Source organism: Macaca thibetana, chromosome 3, assembly GCF_024542745.1.
Source record: "Macaca thibetana thibetana isolate TM-01 chromosome 3, ASM2454274v1, whole genome shotgun sequence".
NCBI classification, from domain to species: Eukaryota; Metazoa; Chordata; class Mammalia; order Primates; family Cercopithecidae; genus Macaca; species Macaca thibetana.
In genome coordinates this window covers 157,725,612-157,745,181 of record NC_065580.1, presented here as the reverse complement: position 1 = coordinate 157,745,181, position 19,570 = coordinate 157,725,612, and the positions used below count along the sequence as shown (strand labels likewise).

General features: G+C 42.9%; 2 protein-coding genes across 4 annotated transcripts in view; one reads left to right on the top strand and one right to left on the bottom strand.

Moving 5' to 3' along the window:
• Positions 1 to 19,570, top strand: part of GET1 (guided entry of tail-anchored proteins factor 1) — a 655,129-nt gene that overhangs the window by 527,087 nt on the left and 108,472 nt on the right. The gene's annotated exons all lie outside the window — the stretch shown is intronic.
• The window catches only part of BRWD1 (bromodomain and WD repeat domain containing 1), a 132,413-nt gene that overhangs the window by 112,363 nt on the left and 480 nt on the right, over positions 1 to 19,570 (bottom strand). The window contains exons 2-8 of one of the 2 annotated variants that reach the window (XM_050784544.1): positions 19,456 to 19,514; positions 19,285 to 19,314; positions 19,061 to 19,120; positions 6,201 to 6,351; positions 4,049 to 4,147; positions 3,527 to 3,687; positions 1,897 to 2,118 (exon numbers count right to left, since the gene is read on the bottom strand). In XM_050784544.1, the coding sequence (XP_050640501.1) occupies positions 1,897 to 2,118; positions 3,527 to 3,687; positions 4,049 to 4,147; positions 6,201 to 6,351; positions 19,061 to 19,120; positions 19,285 to 19,314; positions 19,456 to 19,514 (782 nt within the window). Of the gene's footprint in view, positions 1 to 1,896; positions 2,119 to 3,526; positions 3,688 to 4,048; positions 4,148 to 6,200; positions 6,352 to 19,060; positions 19,121 to 19,284; positions 19,315 to 19,455; positions 19,515 to 19,570 lie in introns of those variants that run through there. The other variant, XM_050784545.1, reaches the window with a different exon arrangement.

Here is a 19,570-nt window from a genome sequence, read left to right as displayed (position 1 = left end):
ACTGCTAGGCACAAGTCTTAATAAGTCTCGGCATAAGTCTTAATAAATCTTGTCTGGGAAGTCTGCCCAGCCTCCTATTAATTTCTGTTACACTGAGAGCCAAGAACCCTGCACTAGTAAGAGCAACATTTTCTGTCCCTAACAACTAATGGATGTAAGGCAACGATCATCAGTGAGGAATACAGAAAAACACTAGACATTTTGTGCCTTCTGATGGAAGAACTTACACCTCAATGTGATCAATTTTCTATCAGTGATGAAATTCCCATACCCCCACCCCAGACATTTTGAATCAGAAACTTTGGGGGTAGTGCCTAACAATGTTTTAATCAAGCCCTCCAGGTGATTCTCATGCACATTAAAGAGAACCACTGCTCTAGATCCAATAACCAACTTAATAGAAATACAGAGGAACATATTAAACTACTCCAATAGGATACAATTGGCAACATCCAAACTGTGGGGAAACTATAGATAACCCAGGTCCTTCAACAGAGAAACTGCAAGATAATTTTTTTTAACTGCATAGGTAGGTAAAATTCATATTTTAAGTTTCTTTAGTCTATAGCAACCAATTGTAACATGCAGGCTTTGTTTTGCTCCTGATTCAAACAACCTAAACAAAATACCACTTACGAGACAACTGGAAACTTGAACATCAATAAATAGTGTGATAATAGTGTTGTAGTTGTTTTAAAAAAGAATCTTTTCCTCCCATAACAGTTGCTATGGCCGGGCGCGGTGGCTCAAGCCTGTAATCCCAGCACTTTGGGAGGCCGAGACGGGTGGATCACGAGGTCAGGAGATCGAGACCATCCTGGCTAACACGGTGAAACCCCGTCTCTACTAAAAAAATACAAAAAACTAGCCGGGCGAGGTGGCGGGCGCCTGTAGTCCCAGCTACTCGGGAGGCTGAGGCAGGAGAATGGCGTAAACCCGGGAGGCGGAGCTTGCAGTGAGCTGAGATCCGGCCACTGCACTCCAGCCTGGGTGACAGAGCCAGACTCCGTCTCAAAAAAAAAAAAAAAAAAAAAAAACAGTTGCTATGAAAAAAGGGGGGAAGAGGAATCCTTATCTTTTAGAAATACAGAATGAAACATTTGCAGAAGAAATGATATAAAATCTAGGATTTGCTTTACGTACAAGATGAAGCAGTTAGGAAAGAACTGGCCATGGGTTGACAGATACATAGGAGTTTATACTATTCTGTCTACTCTGTATAGGTTCAAAATTATCCTCTGCTTATCGTGGAAAAAAACTTTAAATATTTAGGCACATTAAATCAACAAAGCGGCCGGGCGCAGTGGCTCCCGCCTGTCATCACAGCGTTTAGAGAGGCCAAGCCAGGCAGGTCACTTGAGGTCAGGAGTTTGAGACCAGCCTGCCCAACATGGTGAAACCCCATCTCTACTAAAAATACAAAAATTAGCCAGGTATGGTGGTAGACACCTGTAATCCCAGCTATTTGGGAGGCTGAGGCACAAGAATCGCTTGAACCCGGGAGGCAGAGGTTGCAGCGAGCTGAGATCGCGCCACTGCACTCCAGCCTGGGCAACAGAGCAAGAGTCAGTCTCAAAAACAAAAAACAAAAAACAAAACCACCTTAGCAAAATCCACAAGTTTTAAAGTTGAAAAACAATCTATCACCAGTTTGCAACTGACAGTCATCCAGTTCAACCATAAACCCCAAAATATCAATAAGCCTTCATGTAAATATGCATTAGATCTTCATTTCATCAGCCTTCCATGATTTGTGGAAGTATGAATTATCATTTCTCTTACTTAAAATATATAGTTACTAATACACATCTTACTACTTCTCAATTCCAAATAAACTGTTTTAAAGAAAAAGGTGAAAATATATATAGGAATGTGCCCACTAAGCTAAAAGTTTACCTGTAAAGATGTAATTGATCCTGTATGTCCTTGGAGCACAGCAACCGGGGCACAAGTTCGCAAGCACCACACTCTAATAATTTTATCACAGCTCCCCGCGGCAATCATTGTATTCTCATAGTTCACTGCCATATCTGAAATTTCTGCAGAATGACCTCTTAATGTAGATAACAAGCGGCCATTATGTGTTGACCAAATCTTTACCAAACAATCATCTGAACCCTAAGAAAAAAGATATCCAAAAATTAATGTTAGTACAGCAAATCTTTTAAATGATATTAAAAGAATACATTTTATATGCCATCCAAATTAACTATCTTTAACTTCTCTCTTTCCAACTATAAAATACTTTGTTATTTATGTAATAAATTATGACTTACGGTCAGAACACTTATGGAATAACAGTATTTTTCTTTAAGGCAAAGAAAGTGTACACAAAAATACTGCCAAGTTATCATTTCTATGGGTCAGACTCCATTATCAATACTGTTTTCCCCCAAGTTCTCTGCAAAGTAAGAAGCCCAACTCAAAGTTCATGGCTCTCTTATATCAACTAACAATGGTTAAATGTTAGTCTAGGCCGGGTGCAGTGGCTCACGCCTGTAATCTCAACACTTTGGGAGGCCGATGCAGGCGGATCACAAGGTCAGGAGAACAAGACCATCCTGGGTAATGCAGTGAAACTTCACCTCTACTAAAAAATACAAAAAATTAGCCAGGCGTGGTGGTTGGCGCCTGTAGTCCCAGCTACTTGGGAGGCTGAGGCAGGAGAATGGCAAGAACCCAGGAGGCAGAGCTTGCAGTGAATCGAGACTGCGCCACTGCACTCCAGCCTGGGCGACAGAGCGAAACTCCGTCTCAAAAAAAGAAAAGTCTATTCACACCAAGCTAAATAATGTGATGAATGTTGGAACAGATCTATACTTCATAGTGAGAAACAGGACTAAGTGGCAATCCCAAAAACAAACAAAAATGGTGGGAACAGCCTCCTCACAAACAACACAGTCTCAAGTTTACAGTACTAGCCAGCACCCATTCATTCAAGAAACACTTGATTATCTACTCTTGAATTGTACACCTGCAAAATCAAAGTTAAACTTCTCACCTATCCTAATTTACCCTTAAAACATTAAAATGATAAATTCCAAATTTTTTCAGATAGGTTTTTAATACTTACTTGAACACTAATGGGTTATTTTCTAATCAACCCACTTTCCTGAACCAGCGGTTAATGTGAACATGAATCACTTGTAGAGGTCTGAGGAGCTTTTTATTTTGGGGGGTTTACAGTTAATACATATATTTAATTACAATGTAATCTAATTCAGTAAGTCTAGAATGTGCTAGAGGGAAAGTATTAGGTATGTCTATTTTTAAGCATCCTTAAATACCACATTTAAGAACAACTACTCTAAATCATTGTATCTCAAAACAGCACAGAGTCCTGACTATCTTCAGCTGACACACTTATTAAAAATACGAATTCATGAGACCCACACCATACCTACTGAGTCAAAATCTCTGAGGATGGGAAACAGAAACTACATATTTTGTAAGATTTCCCAGATGATTCTGAAGCACACTGAAGTACTCTAGATGACACCAAATCAAGTTTAAAACGTTAACTCACTGTAAAGATTCTATGTCCTGTCCTATCAAATGCTACACAGTAAACAGCAGACAGATGTCCGAGAATCCTTCTGTGCATTTTTATATGCTGATACATAGTTCCTGGAAATGCTGTACTAAAAGTGGAACACCCTGTGAGTTGTTTTCCTCGATGTATCTCCACTAGGAAATAAAAACAATGAAAATGGTTAAGGGAGAGCCAATATGGAAAAATCTAAGAAAAACTCAAATAACAATTTCTAGAGGGTCACAAAAATCTATGTTCAAGAAACCCTAAGGACACAATTTCTTCCCAATTCTATTATTCTATATTCACTAATACAGACTTCTTACTACAGTAAGATTCTTTTTTATTAACTTTATTTTTAGTAATTATTTTAACAATAATTTGATATTTGATACTTATTACTATCAAAACATTTCAACCAGTATTTCTTTTTAAATTTTAATACAGCATTTATAAAGGTTGTTGAGAAATGTAAAAAGAATTATTTCAGGCATCTCAAAGGCCAACCTTACTTACCAAGATTTGGTGGAGAACCATAATTCACTGGCATTTCAGGAGGTCTTCCTCTATGAAGAGCAGCAAAGGCAGAGCCCTTCCAAACTGTGTGCCTGCAGTCTTTAAAATGAATTTTAGATACACATAAAATCTTGAAAGTTAACCCCAAGAAAGATTTTATAGAATACTTACGTATATTGTAATAAACTGTTTATTCAACATTTTACCAACTAATATACTTTAACAGAAAAGCCCTGGAAGTTTATTAGACTATTTCTGAAGAAAAAGAAAATTAAGACATCTCAGATACAGCAGCAACAACAACTAACATTTGTGTAGCACTTTACAATTCACAAAGTGCTTTCAACATACATTAGCTCATTGAATCCTCACAACAACCCTGTGAGGTAGGTATTTTTGCCAATTTACAAGTGAGGTAACTGAGGCTCAAAGGTTCTAGGGCCTTTAAAGAGATCCACAGCAATGGTTGGTAAAGATGGACCAGAAAACCAGATCTTGACTCCAAGTCCCATTTCATGCCAAGTGTTTATTTTTCAATGTAGAATTATATCATACAATACTAAAGATAAAAGGTCTTACAACTGATCCAACTTTTCAAAAATGGAAGCTTTTATAAGGAAAAAGTTCTTTGATTTATATGAAAATTCATGACTTGTTCAGTTTTAAAATTAATTTGGCCAATACTGCCATGACTTTAGTCTCTCTCTTTAAGAAGTACTGATAAATTACATAGCTTTCCCTTCATTTTAGGATCACAGAAAATCCTCTACTGAAGAGCACATATGCAGGATCTGTGACTCTGAACACTAATTCAAAGTCCATCCCTCCTTGACCTACCAGCAAATGCACTAAGAAAAAAATGTCTGCTCTCCTCTATAGGAGATAGCAGAACATAGGGTTTTAAGCAGTCACACTGTGCCAGAAATTAGTTTCTTCATAACTCAGAGAAGAAAGGGAAGGCATCATACTAAACCTCTACTGAGCCTCGGGTGCCCCAAACTAACAGGCATATTGCATTTTACATGAACGGATTCATTTCCACTATCATGACCAAAGAGCAGTTACAAGGCATCCTCTTGGGGTACCAGTACAAAACAAATAGAGAATATGCCCCTACCCTAGGGCAGCTTGCTGAAGACTCTTCTAAGGTCTGGCCAGTTCTAAATCACTGCTCATCACAAAACAACGACATGGAGCTTGACACAAGTAAAGAAAACAAAGGAAAACAGGCTACCAATTAACTACCATATAACCAGCTAATTACAAAGTGAATAGGGACACAGAAGAGGAAGAATATAAACAGTTTCCTGATTAGTGCCACAGGGTGACATGGCTAGACCACTAAGAAACAACTAAACCTAACAAACCAGTCTGGCACGGAACTAAGAGGGAGGGGTGTTCTTTCTCAGTTAAGCTTTATACTGGTGGTGCATCTAAGAGATAGCATCACATCAGCAATAGCTCGTAATAAAAAATAATCATGGGATGAACTTGATGTATACTCAGGATCAGAAGAACCAACAATCTTTGCCCATTAGCAGTTTAGCCACATGTACACATAGATTATATCACATACATATACTTAGTCTGAGTCATATATACCAAGCTAACAGAAAAAGAATAGCAATTTCAAACATTTTGCTAGCACATAACTTTGCAAAAAAATTAAATTAGTAAAAAAAGAACCATGCAATTTTACATTTTTGGTGCTTGTTTTCAAGCTGCTACCAAATTTAGAAAATCACTTCCCTTTATAACAAAGGGCTTTCAGAAACTAAATATCAAATGAAATACTTCTAGCATTTAAAGAGTTTATTAGACACATACAGTTACATTCAATGAAGTTATGAGTGAGCTACAAAATGGAAAATTAAGAACTCACATTGATAAAACCTCAAACAACATCTCAGAATAAATTCAAGCTTTTTAGCTTAACATCTATATCTTTATCAACTTTTTAATGCAGAAGGACCCATTAAACACTTATGTAATAAAATTCAATGTTCTATGCTAAACGCAGAGAATTTTATAGTCCACAGCATGATTTATAGTTACATTATCACCTTTCTTCCACAATGCTTACATGACTTCACAATTATAATCATTATTAGGCTATGAATACAAAGCAGAACACTTCTTCAAATTAAGGTACCTTTTGCTGTACGTAGCAAAGACTGCCTTCCTGCACCAAGTAAAGAAGTGACTCTTGAAATACTGGGTGGAATTTCTTTATCCAACATAGGACCGATGCGCTGGCAGATTTGCAACAGATGATCAGGAGCCACATGCTTATTGGACAAGACCTAGTTGGAGAGCAAGTTTTAATGACAACAGTTTAATAATATCAAAAACTATTAAATACTTAGGGATAAGTCTGGCAAAATGTGAAAAGTATAAACTGAAAACTGTAAAACATGCTGAGAGAAATTAAAGACGACTTAAATAAGCAGTAAGCTGATCTACAGATTTGATCTACAGATTCAAAACTGTAACACTCAAAACTTCAGATTTTTTTTGTAGAAATTGACAATTTTGTTCTAAAATTTACATGCAAATGACCTGGCAAAGCACCTTTGAAAAAGAACAAAGGTTGCAGAGCTAACAAAACCTAATTTCAAGACTTGAAATCAAGACTTTATTCAAAATTGAGCTAACGGGGCCGGGCACGGTGACTCATACCTGTAATCTAAGCACTTTGGAAGGCCAAGGCAGGTGGATCACTTGAGGTCAGGAGTTCGAGACCCACCTGACCAACACGGTGAAACCTTATCTCTACTAAAAATACAAAATTAGCCAGGCATGGTGGTGCATGCCTGTATTCCCAGCTACTTGGGAGGCTGAGGCAGGAGAATCACTTGAACCCAGGAGGTGGACAGTGCAGTGAGCCAGGATCATGCCATTGCACTCTAGCCTGGGCAACAACAACGAAACTCCATCTCAAAAAAAAAAAAAAAATTATGCTAACTGGCCCGTAAGAGAAGCACACATCTTTGAAAGAGATGTTAAGATATCAAAGATCATACAAGACATCAATTAGTATCTAAATCATGGATAAGTGGTTCTCAACAATACACTAGGCAGTAAAAAACATTAATTCTTTCAGTAAGTATTGACAGCCAACTACGTGCCAGGAACCAAAAGTAGATATACCTATGGATGACTATAGACAATTACATGTCTCTCATAATTTTAAATGAAAAATAATCATTTATTTACTCCAATGTAAAAGATAAAAGATATCGCTCTCATCTCTACAATGAGAACAAGCTGGATAAACTTTAAAAAATGTATAAACCCATCACAGCTGAAAAAACAAAGGAAAGTCTATATTAACTAATCCCAGAAAGTACAAGCTTTTCTGGGAACAGAAAAGGGACTCAGGCCGGGCGTGGTGGCTCACGCTTGTAATCCCAACACTTTGGGAGGCCGAGGCAGATGGATCACTGGAGGTCAAGAGTTCAAGACCAGCCTGGCAGAAATGGTGAAACTCCATCTCTACTAAAAAGAAAAAACACAAAAAGTAGCTGGGTGTGGTGGTGGGCGCCTGTAATCCCAGCTACTTAGCAGGCTGAGGTATGAAATCACTTGAACCTGGGAGGCGGAGGTTGCAGTGAGCCAAGACCATGCCATAGCACTCACAGCCTGGGCAACAAGAGTGAAACTCCATCTCAAAAATAAATAAAGTTAAAGAAAAGGGACTCATAGCTGCTTTCATCCGTAGCAGAGAGGCAGGAAGAACTGACCTCAGACAAGAATAAGAAAAAACCACTCAAACCTCTAACAAACTTAATGACCACTTGTAGCCAGCATGACTGATCAGAATCCTAAGGAGCTTCAGCTACAGTGAGTCTGCACACCTACCACAATTTTTTCCCATAGGCCTTCACCAACTGCATAGGGCCCAAACACTAAAGCCAGGGCAGCCCTGGAAGAAACCTTACATTCCAAATGCACTGCGGAGGCCCTCCTAAGGCTAGAGATAGAACAACAGGGTGGAGAATGATGTCTTCTGACACGGAAAGCCTAGAGCAGGACCACAAAGCGGAGCGAACTCTGTAGCAACCTAAAAAGTTGGCAGTCAGGTACAAAGTAGAACAAGACCTCACAAAGTTTGGAAAGGTGGCAACTCCGATATAAAAAAATAAGACACCTCAGGAATTTCACGAGGGCCAAATGTCAAACTCTGCTGGAAGGGAAAGTCTTGATGCCACCCTCAAAGCATGCAAAGCCGGTGATTAACTGAATTTAACAAAGCTCAGAGATGATCAATTACAAATTAGACTGACCCTGTCTCACACACTAACTGCTTGAGAAAAGCGCACCTCTTTACCAGGGGTAAATACATTACTGCAGCCTCTACTCTTTTTACACAAAAAGTTACAGCATACCTCAAAAAATGATGAGATACACAACAAAGCTAGATATGTGTGTGATCCATGGTCAAGAGGGGAAATGGTCAATAGAAGCAGACCTAAAGATGGCCCAGATGTTCAAAAATGCTTAGTTGTTATTTCTTCAAACTACTTCTCCCCTCTGTCCTTTCCACTTGGGACTTTAATTATACATTAAACTATTTGATATCATACCACTTATTCAAAAAGCTCAGAGAACCTAAGCAAAATAAATGCAAAGAAAACCACCTAGGTGCACATGTGAAAGGCAGCTTCTGACATGCCCTCTAATAGTGCCCAAAACTCTTGATAGTCACAGACTTGTGAAATACCTCCCCTCAGTTACTTCCGAATACAGTAACATCGAGAGGATACTACTTCTATGATTATGTTACAATTGTGACTTCCCTCTTGCTAAGACTCTACTGCCTTGTCAGCTTTCATCTTTTGATAACTCAAGCTACCACACTGAAAAGACCAAAAGGGTGAGAAACTGAGGGTGGCCAATAGTCAGGTAGAAACTGAGGCCCTCAGTCAAACAACCCTCCAGGAACTGAATCCTGCCAAAACTACATGAGCTTGGAAGCCTATTCCTCCCCCGTCAAGCCTTCAGCTAAAACCCCAGCTCTGCCAACATTGACTGCACCTTCAGAGAAAAGGAGACAGAGAACCCATCTGAGCTGTGTCTGGACCACTGACTTACAGGAACTGGCAGATAATAACAAATCAGTGTAGTTTTAAGCAGCTAAATGTTGGGGTAATTTGTTATACGGCAATAGATCATGACTACAGGACAACATAGTAAAACTGCTGAAAATCAAAGACAAATAAAAATCTTAAAAGCAACCAGACCAAAAAAACATTATTTTCAAAGGAGCAATAACAAGACTGCTAAATTTTCAACATTAAGGAAGGCATAAGGTAGTAGGACATATTTAATGTGCTAAAAAAAAAAAAAAAAAAGACTACGAACCAGAATTCCATAGCTACTGAAGTCACTGTCAATAAACCTTTGTGTGTGTGTGTGTTTTTTTTTTTTGGAGACAGTCTTGCTCCGTCGCCCAGGCTGGAGTGCAGTGGCCCCAATCCTGGATCACTGCAACTTCCACCTCCCAGGTTGAAGCAATTCTCCTGCCTCAGCCTCCCAAGTAGCTGGGATTACAAGCACACGCCACCACACCCAGCTAATTTTTGTATTTTTGTAGAGAAGTGGTTTCACCATGTTGGTCAGGCTGGTCTTGAACTCCTGACTCAGATGATCCACCTGCCTCGGCCTCCCAAAGTGCTGGGATTACAGGCGTGAGCCACCAAGCCCAGCCAAACCTTCATTAAAAGAAATAACAAAGTAAGTTCTGCAGACAGAATAAAAATTACCACAAATAGGTCCCACGGAACTGGAGGAAGAAATTTAAAATACCAGAAAAGATGTATAGGTAGGTAAGCAAATGAATATTGACTTTAAAACAACATTAATAACATCTTGAAATTTTTATAATACATGAAGTAAGGCCAGGCTGAGAGCAGCGGCTCAGACTTGTAATTCCAGCACTTTGGAAAGCCGAGGTGGGCGGATCACCTGAGGTCAGGAGTTCAAGACCAGCTTGCTACCATGGTGAAACCCCACCTCTACTAAAAATACAAAAATTAGCCAGACATGGTGCCACATGCCTGTAATCCCAGCTACTTGGGAGGCTGAGGCACAAGAATCACTTGAATCTGGGAGGTGAAAGTTGCAGTGATCGGAGGTCGCACCACTGCACTCATGCCTAGGCGACAGAGTGAGATCCCATCTTAAAAAATAAAATAAAATTAGTAAGGCCAGGCAGGCGGATCACTTGAGGCCAGGAGTCCAACACCAGCCTGGGCAACATGGCAAAACCTCATCTCTACTAAAAATACAGAAAATAGCTGGGTGTGGTGGCATGCTCCTGCAATTCCAGCTACTTGGGAGGCTGAGGCAGGAGAATCACTTGAACCCAAAAGACAAAGGTTGCAGTGAGCCGAGATCACACCACCACACTCCACCCTGCACAACAGAGTGAGACTCCGTCTCAAAAAAAATGATTACTAGCTCAATAATTATTATAAGATGGTGACAACTAACAGTTATAACTTCATTTATTTGGGAAGTGGCAAAGGAACTAATTTAATGTATACTGGTAATGTATATTGAAACCTCTGGGGAAACCACCAAAAGAATAATAAAAGGATATATAACGAAAAAGAAATAAAGAGGGCTGGGCACAGTGGCTCATGCCTGTAATCCCAGCACTTTGGGAGGCCAAGGCGGGCGGATCACGAGGTCAGGAGATTGAGACCATCCTGGCTAATACGGTGAAACCCTGTCTCTACTAAAAATATAAAAAATTAGCCGGGCGTGGTGGCGGCGCCTGTAGTCCCAGCTACTCGTGAGGCTGAGGCAGGAGAATGGTGTGAACGCGGGAGGCGGAGCTTGCCGTGAGCCGAGATCTCGCCACTGCACTCCAGCCTGGGCAACAGAGTGAGACTCCGTCTCAAAAAAAGAAAGAAAAAAAGAAATAAAGAGGCCAGGTGCGGTGACTCACACCTGTAATCCTAGCACTATGGGAAGCCAAAACAGGTGGATCACGAAAGGTCAGGAGTTCAAGACCAGCCTGGTGAATGTGGTGAAACCCCGTTTCTACTAAAAATACAAAGATTAGCCGGGCATGGTAGCAGGCGCCTGTAATCTCAGCTACATTGGAGGCTGTGGCAGGAGAATCACTTGAGCACGGGAGGCAGAGGTTGCAGTAAGCCAAAATCACGCCACTGCACCCCAACCTGGGCAACAGAGCAAGACTCCATCTCAAAAAAAAAAAAAAAAAAAAAACCAAAGAGTTATTTAAAAAAAGAAAGAAAGAAGGAATACTTAGTCCACTTTGGGAGGCTGAGGAGGGCCGATCACTTGCTCAGGAGTTCCAGACCAGCCTGGGCAACGTGACAAAACCCTACCTCTACAAAAAAATAGCCAGGTATGGAGGTGCGTGCCTGTGGTTCCAGCTACTCAGGAGACTAAGGTTGGAAGACGGCTTGAGCCCAAGAGGCTGAGGCTGCAGTGAGCCGTGATCATGTCACTGTACTTCAGTCTGGGTGACAGAGTGAGACCCTGTCTCAAAAAAAAAAAAAAGAATAAGTAGAATACTTCTTACGTTTTCGAAATCTTGCTGTCATCTTAAAATAATACTTGATTAATCAAAAAAAAAGTGAGAGAAGGAATAAAGAAGAAATGAGATAAAGAACAGGTAGACTTAAACCCAATTACGTTTAAGTAATTACGTTAAATACAAATAAGCAAGGCACAGTGGCTCACACCTATAATCCCTGCACTTTGGGAGGCCAAGGCCGGAGGATTGCCTGAGTCCAAGAGTTCAAGATAAGCCTAGGCCACATAGTGAGACACTGGCTCTACAAAAAAAAATTTTTTTTAATTAGCCGGCCATGATGGCACACATCTATAGTCTCAGCTACTCAGAAGGCTGAACCCAGGAGGTCAGAGCTACAGTGTGCCATGATCATGCCACTGCACTCCACCCTGGGCAACAAAGTGAGAACTTGTCTGGAAAACAAAACAAAACAAAAATACAAATGACCAAAACATCACTGAAAGAAGGCACATAAAACTACAAGCTGTTTAAAGGAGACAAACTTTAAATATGTGAACACAGAAAGGTTGAAAGGAAAAGGACAGAAAAAGATACACTGTGCCATCACTAACCAAAAGAAAGTAGGCGTGGCCATCTTAATGTAAGGCAAAGTAGATAGGAAGGCAAGAAGATTATGATGAATAAAGCATTTTTTAATATTTAAGGTCAATTCAATAGGAAAACAAAAATCCTAAATTTGAATGTACCTAATAACAGTTTCAAAAAGCACAAAAAGAGCGATAAATCCAGAATCACATTTGGAGCTCTTGTTTTTGTTTTTTTGTTTTGAGCTATCTTGCTCTGTCACCCAGGCTGGAGTGCAGTGGCGCAATCTCCGCCCGCTGAAACCTCCGCCTTCCGGGTTCAAGCAATTCTTCTGCCTCAGCCTACCAAGTAGCTGGGACTACAAACATGGACCACCATGCCTGGTTAATTTTTGTATTTTTAGTAGAGACAGGGTCTCACCAGGTTGGTCAGGCTGGTCTTGAACTCCTGACCTCAAGTGATCTGCCCGCCTGGCCTCCCAAAGTGCTGGGATTAAAGGCGTGAGCCACCACATCCTGCTGTAGTTGGAGATTTTAACAAATCTTTCTCAGGAATCAATACAGTAAGCTAGCAAAAATTCCTAAGGAGACACATGATCCAAAAATACACAAATCACTCAACTTTTATCCCTTAGATACAAATAACTTGTTGTTGGGTGAGCCTATGGAACCTAGTAACTACTGTCTTTTAAGGTAGCACAGTCAGCCAGGCACAGTAGTTCACACCTGTAATCCCAGCACTTTGGGAGGCCAAGGTGGGTGGATCACCTGAGGTCAGGATTTTGAGACACCAGCCTGACCAATATGGTCAAACCCCATCTCTACTAAAAATACAAAAATTAGGCCTGGTGCGGTGGCTCACGTCTGTCATCCCAGGACTTTGGGAGGCTGAGGTGGGTGGATCACAAGGTCAAGAGATCGAGACCACACTGGCCAACATGGTGAAACCCCGTATCAACTAAAAATACAAAAATTAGCCGGGCGTGGTGGCATGTGCCTGTAGTCCCAGCTACTCAGGAGGCTGAGGTAGGAGAATTGCTTGAACCCAGGAGGCGGAGGTTGCAGTGGGCCAAGATTGTGCCATTGCACTCCAGCCTGGCAACAGAGCGAGACTCCATCTAAAAAAATAAAAAATTTTTTTAAATACAAAAATTAGCTGGGCATAATCCCATGCACCTGTAGGCCCAGCTACTCGGGAGGCTGAGACAGGAGAACTGCCCCAGGAGGCAGGGGTTGCAGTGAGCCCGGTGGCACCACTTCACTCCAGCCTGGGCGACAGCACAAGACTCTGTCTAGAAAAGAAAAAAAAAAAAAACCTTATCTGGGTGTGGCTATGCACTCCTGTAGTCCCAGCTACTTGGGACACTGAGGCAGGAGGATCACCTGTGCCCCACGAGTTTGAGGTTGCAGTGAGCCATTCATTACCGTGCCACTGCAGTCCAGCCTGGGCAAGAAGAGACCAGAACTCACAAAAAAAAAAAAAAAAAAAAAGAATTGAGACTAGTTACCTTTAAATTTTTTTTTTTTTTTTTTTTTGAGACGGAGTCTCATTCTGTCACTAGGCTGGAGTGCAGTGGCACAATCTTGGCTCACTGCAACCTCCACCTCCTGGGTTCAAGTGATTCTCCTGCCTAATCCCATTATTATTTAGTTTTCACAGTGGAACTCTAAAGACCCTTCATCCTGAGGGTAGCTAATTTCTTTCCTCTACGGATTCTGTATTGTGATTGACTATAGAGATCTATCATTCTATAGGTATTTCATTTGTAACCTGGGGACACTTGATGATGGCAGTGACTGATGAGATACAGTCTAGCAATACAGCAGTGCAGGTAGAGACTAGAAACTTGGGAGCTGGACAAGGAGGCTCACACCTGTAAACCAAGGTTTTGTAAAATTTTTTTCCACAGATGTGGTATTGCTTATGTTGCCCAGGCTGCTCTCAAACCCCTGGCACTAAGTGATCCTCCCACCTCAGACTCTCCAGTCTCTGTATAGCCTTAGTCACCCCACATGGCTTCAATTCTTATATAAAGCAAAAGTAGGCCTGGCAAGGTGACTCATGCCTGTAATCCCAGCACTTTGGGAGGCCAAGGCAGGTGATCACTGAAGGTCAGGAGTTCAAGACTAGCTGGGCCAACATGGTGAAACCCCGTCTCTACTAAAAATACAAAAAGTAGCCAGGCATAGAGGTACATGTCTGTAATCCCAGCTACTCAAGAGGCTGAGGCAGGAGAACTGCATGAACCTGGGAGGTAGAGGTTGCAGTGAGCCAAGATCATACCACTGCACTCCAGCTTGGGTGACAGAGTGACACCCTGTCTCAAAAAAAAAAAAAAAAGGCCGGGCGCGGTGGCTCAAGCCTGTAATCCCAGCACTTTGGGAGGCGGAGACAGGCGGATCACGAGGTCAGAAGATCGAGACCATCCTGGCTAACACGGTGAAACCCCGTCTCTACTAAAAAATACAAAAAACTAGCCGGGCGAGGTAGCGGGCGCCTGTAGTCCCAGCTACTCAGGAGGCTGAGACAGGAGAATGGCCCGAACCCGGGAGGCGGAGCTTGCAGTGAGCTGAGATCCGGCCACTGCACTCCAGCCTGGGCGACAGAGCGAGACTCCGTCTCAAAAAAAAAAAAAAAAAAAAAAAAAAAAAAAAAAAAAAAAAAGAAGCAAAAGTACCAAAAATACTCTTGCCCCTAAATACAGGTTGGAATAACAGCATGGTCACAAGTTTAAGATAAATTGTGGCTTTATAAACACTAATACTAGAATCATCTAAAACGCTTTTAAAAATACTGATGTCCAGTCCCACCGCAAAAATTCTGATTTAACTGGTTTGGGGCATACTATGGACAACCAGATTTTATAAACCTCCCAGATGATTCTAATCCGAAGATGAAAACCACTGAGAAAAAGGAACAAGTTAACATCATGAGGAACAATGAGACAAATACAGAAAATACAGAATGTAAAACATTCTACAGGATAAATGATTCGGTCTCCAGTAAATCAATGACACAGAAACAAGACTATTCAAGATAAGAAGAGATTGAAGATAATCAGGGCAGGGGCCGGGTGTGGTGAATCACGCCTATAATCCCAGCACTTTGGGAGGCTGAGGCGGGCAAGTCACAAGGTCAAGAGATGGAGACCATCCTGGCCCACATGGTGAAACCCCCTGTCTCTACTAAAAATACAAAACTTAGCTGGGCGTGGTGGTGCGTACCTATAGTCCCAGCTACTTGGGAGGCTGAGGCAGGAGAATCGTTTGAACCCGGGAGGCGGAGGTTGCAGTGAGCCGAGATCGTGCCACTGCACTCCAGCCTGCCAATAGAGTGAGACTCCATCTCAAAAAAACAGAACAAAAATCAGGGCAGAGGCCGGGCGCGGTGGCTCAAGCCTGTAATCCCAGCACTTTGGGAGGCCGAGACGGGCGGATCACGAGGTCAGGAGATCGAGACCATCCTGGCTAACACCGTGAAACCCCGTCTCTACTAAAAATACAAAAAACTAGCCGGGCGAGGTGGCGGGCGCCTGTAGTCCCAGCTACTCCGGAGGCTGAGGCAGGAGAATGGCCTAAACCCGGGAGGCGGAGCTTGCAGTGAGCTGAGATCCGGCCACTGCACTCCAGCCCGGGCTACAGAGCAAGACTCCGTCTCAAAAAAAAAAAAAAAAAAAAAAAAATCAGGGCAGGTGTGGTGGCTCACACCTGTAATTCCAACTTTGGCAGGAGCATTTGAGACCAGCCTGGACAACATAGTGAGTCTTCTTCTCTAGGAAAAAAAAAAAAAAAAACCTTAGCCAGGTGTGGTGGCACATGCCTGTGGTCCCAGCTACTCAGGAGGCGGAGGGCTGAGGTGGGAAGATTGCTTGAGCCTGGGAAATGGAGGTTTCAGTGAGCTGTGATCATACCACTGCACCCCAGCCCGGGTAACAGAGTGAGACCCAGTGTGGGGCGGGGAGAGAAATCAATCAGTGCATGTATGGACCTTGTCTGAAGACTAAATAAAACTAATTGTAAAAAGACACCTAGGGAACAAAAAGAAAATCTGGATATGGACTCTCTGATATTGGCACTTGATGGTATAATAAGGAGTCCTTATTTTTTAGAGAAGAACTCCGACAAATTTAGAGATGAAATGTAGTGTCTGGAATTTGCCTTAAAACATTTCAACACATTAACCAATGAAATGAACGACTTTCTGGAATTTGCTTAAAAACAAGGGAGCAGGCAATATGCAACATTCTCTCATAATCACTGAAGTTGGAAAACAGGCACCTAATGGGTGGGTCATTATTCTATTGCTTTTGTTTGAAGATTTCCATTGATAGTTTATTAAAACATATGTATACCTCAAACAGAAACCAAAGTAAATATAGCAAGTTAGTTATGTTCAAAATCCAAATTTGTTGGCCAGGTGCAGTGGCTCACGCCTGTAATCCCAGCACTTTGGGACGCAGAGGCGGGCAGACCACCTGAAGTCAGGAGTTCAAGACCAGCCTGGCAACATGGTGAAACCCCTTCTCTACTAAAAATACAAAAATTAGCCAGGTGCCTGCAATCCCAGCTACTCAGGAGGCTGAGGCAAAAGGATCACTTGAACCCAGAAGGCAGAGGTTGCAGTGAGCCAAGGTTGCTCCTCAAACCAGACTGTCTCAAAAAAAATAATAATTCAAATTTGTTGCTGGTATAGAGGGGTGCATTATATTATTCTCATCTGTGTACATTTGAAATAACTTTGTTGTTGCTTTTGTTTTCAGACAGGGTCTCGCTCACCTAGGCTGGAGCACAGTGGCTTGAACAGAGCTCACTGCATCCTTGACCTCACTTCAGGAAGGTCTGGAACTCCTGGCCTCAAGCGTCCCACCAAAGTGCTGGAATTACAGGTGCAAGCACCACAGCTGGCCTGGAATACTTCTTAATAAGATATTTCTAAAAGACTTTGAAAGTTTAGAAGGTATATATATACCATTAACAAAAGAATAATTCTCTACACAGGAGGCTCATCATCATTTAGTCCTGGGGGACTGGAGGACAGAGAGGAAGGTAAAAAGAAAGGATACCCACCAGACAGACCAAATCAGGGAGGCAATAAGAGATGCCATATGTCACAGTCAAATCACAGCCGTATTATCACAGAATTTAAATGACTTTAAACAACAGTAAGTAGGGTTTTAAGCAATTCTAGCAACAAAACCCAAAAATCTTATATAAATTTTTTTGGTTTTTTGTTTTGGTTTTTTTAAGAAACTAGGCCTTGCTCCATCTCCCAGGCTGGAGTGCAGTGGCAGGAGGATAGTTCAATGCAGCCTCAAACTCGCAGAGTCAAGTGATCCTTCCGCCTCAGCCTCCGAAATAGCTGGGACTCACAGGCACGCACCACCACATCCGCCTAATTTTTCTGTTACTTATTTTTTGTGGAGGCAGAGTTGGTCTGGAACTCCTGGCCTCAAGTGCTCCTCCCACCTCGGCCTCCTAATGTGCTGGGATTGCAGCTATGAGCCACTGCACCCAGCCCCTATAAATGTATTTTAAAAGTAACTTTTCCAGTAGTTACAGCACTACATTTCTTTCAAGTTATTTTCTCTCAGGTAGCACGACTACAGCATCATAACCAACAATGCTTTTCCGCTTCACCGATAAAGCTATATTATCCGTAGAGAAAACTAAAAGAGGGCGTCCTTTAAATGTTTCCTCAACGTTTACAAAAAAAACTATCTCAAAATGTCAAACTCAAGAAAACAAATTGCCATCATCAGAATTTCTATAACTCATTCTCTTGAAAACATCCACTTTTAAGTGTTTACTTCAAAATCTAAGAAGGCAAATATTAAAATTACTTGCTACTTGCACCAGGCTTCAAGTTTTAACTGCTCACGAAAATAACATATCCTCTGGTTTCTTTTGTTGTCTCTAATTCAAAACCGGTAATCTTCTAAAACTGATTTTTCTTCTTTTCACTTGCTATCATACTCTACCGCTTAAGGGTTACAGGTCTTCAAACTGTGGTAAAAGATCACTCAGAAGCTCTTTTCCCTCTCAATTGTTTTCCTTATACAAGATGCTGAACATGGCCTGGCAATCAACGAATTTCCTTTGTCCTAATAACGAAATGGCAAAAATACATTCCTGAAAAATGTCTCCAGTAAAAACAAACGAATCCCTGCAACTGCTGTTAACTACAGATAAAAGCAAGTTATATAGAGATATTAACCAAGTTCACAAAAGAAATGAGACTATAATGCACGATTAACCGAGCTCAAAAAAAAAGTGTCTATTTAAAGCACTTTATTATCTACAGCAAGAGCAGTGTGAAACTCATCAATCAACTTTCTACGGCGTTCAACAAATATTGTACAGGAGAAAAGAGCACAAGTATTACAGTAGCATATTCACACAGCTGCAAGATTTTTATGACGCTGCTGCGGACAAAACAAAAAATAAGCTCAACACAAGAACATTTCTCCACCTTCAGAGACCAATGATTCTATTCCTAAGGAACAAGTGGGGGACAGACCCGGGCGGGACAAGACACGAGAGGCCAATCAGAGCGCGAGTTACAAGCGCGGTGGAGAGGGGGGGAGCGGATGAAACCGCCCCGTTGAATGGCTGGCTGCGCACGCCACACCCCGCAGAGGCGGCCGCACCTGGAGCCCCACCCCTGCCGCAGGACCTCCGCGAGTCGCCCCCACCGCTCCGCCCCGCGCCGCCCCCCATGACTGTTTCCTGCCAAAACAAACCTGGCCGCCTCAAAAACAAAACAGAATATTCAGCGGGGAAGGCAGCTGTCCTGGGGCCGCCCTCCAGTGCGGCTCACACTTTGCACCCCACGGGCCGGGGTCCCCACGAGGGGCAGGGGCAGGGGCGGGGGGCGGTGCACGGAGAACCCGGGGAGCAAACGTGCCCAATGCTCACCAACTCCTCGTAGCTCCTGTTGTGCTCGTTGCCCTCCCAGTCCAACCTCTTCGGCAACAACTGGAAAGACACGAAACGCACACGAGTGACCACCGCTCCGGCGCGGGGCGGGCGGGGGGCGCGGGGCGGGCGGGGGGCGCGGGCGAGCATCCCTCAGGGCAAGGTCGGGAGGAGGGACGCGAGGGAGCGCGGGGACGGGCGCGCGGGGACGGGCGGGCACAGACCTGGTACTGCTCCAGCTCCTGCACCAGCACCTGCGGCCGAGAGACGCGCGGTCAGGGGTGGGGCCGGGCCCGGGGCGCGCCCGCTTCACCCCCGCCCTCCACCCGCGACCCCGGCGGCGGAGGGGACACCGGGGACGCCAAGTCCGCAGCCGCCCGCGGGCCCGCACTCACCTGGGCCGCTCTCCGACACGGGCCCGCCGATAGGTACCGGGCGATGAGGAAGTACAGCTCTGCGGGAAGACAGGGAGTTGGGTCAAGCCCGGGCAGGGAGGGGACGGGGCCCGGG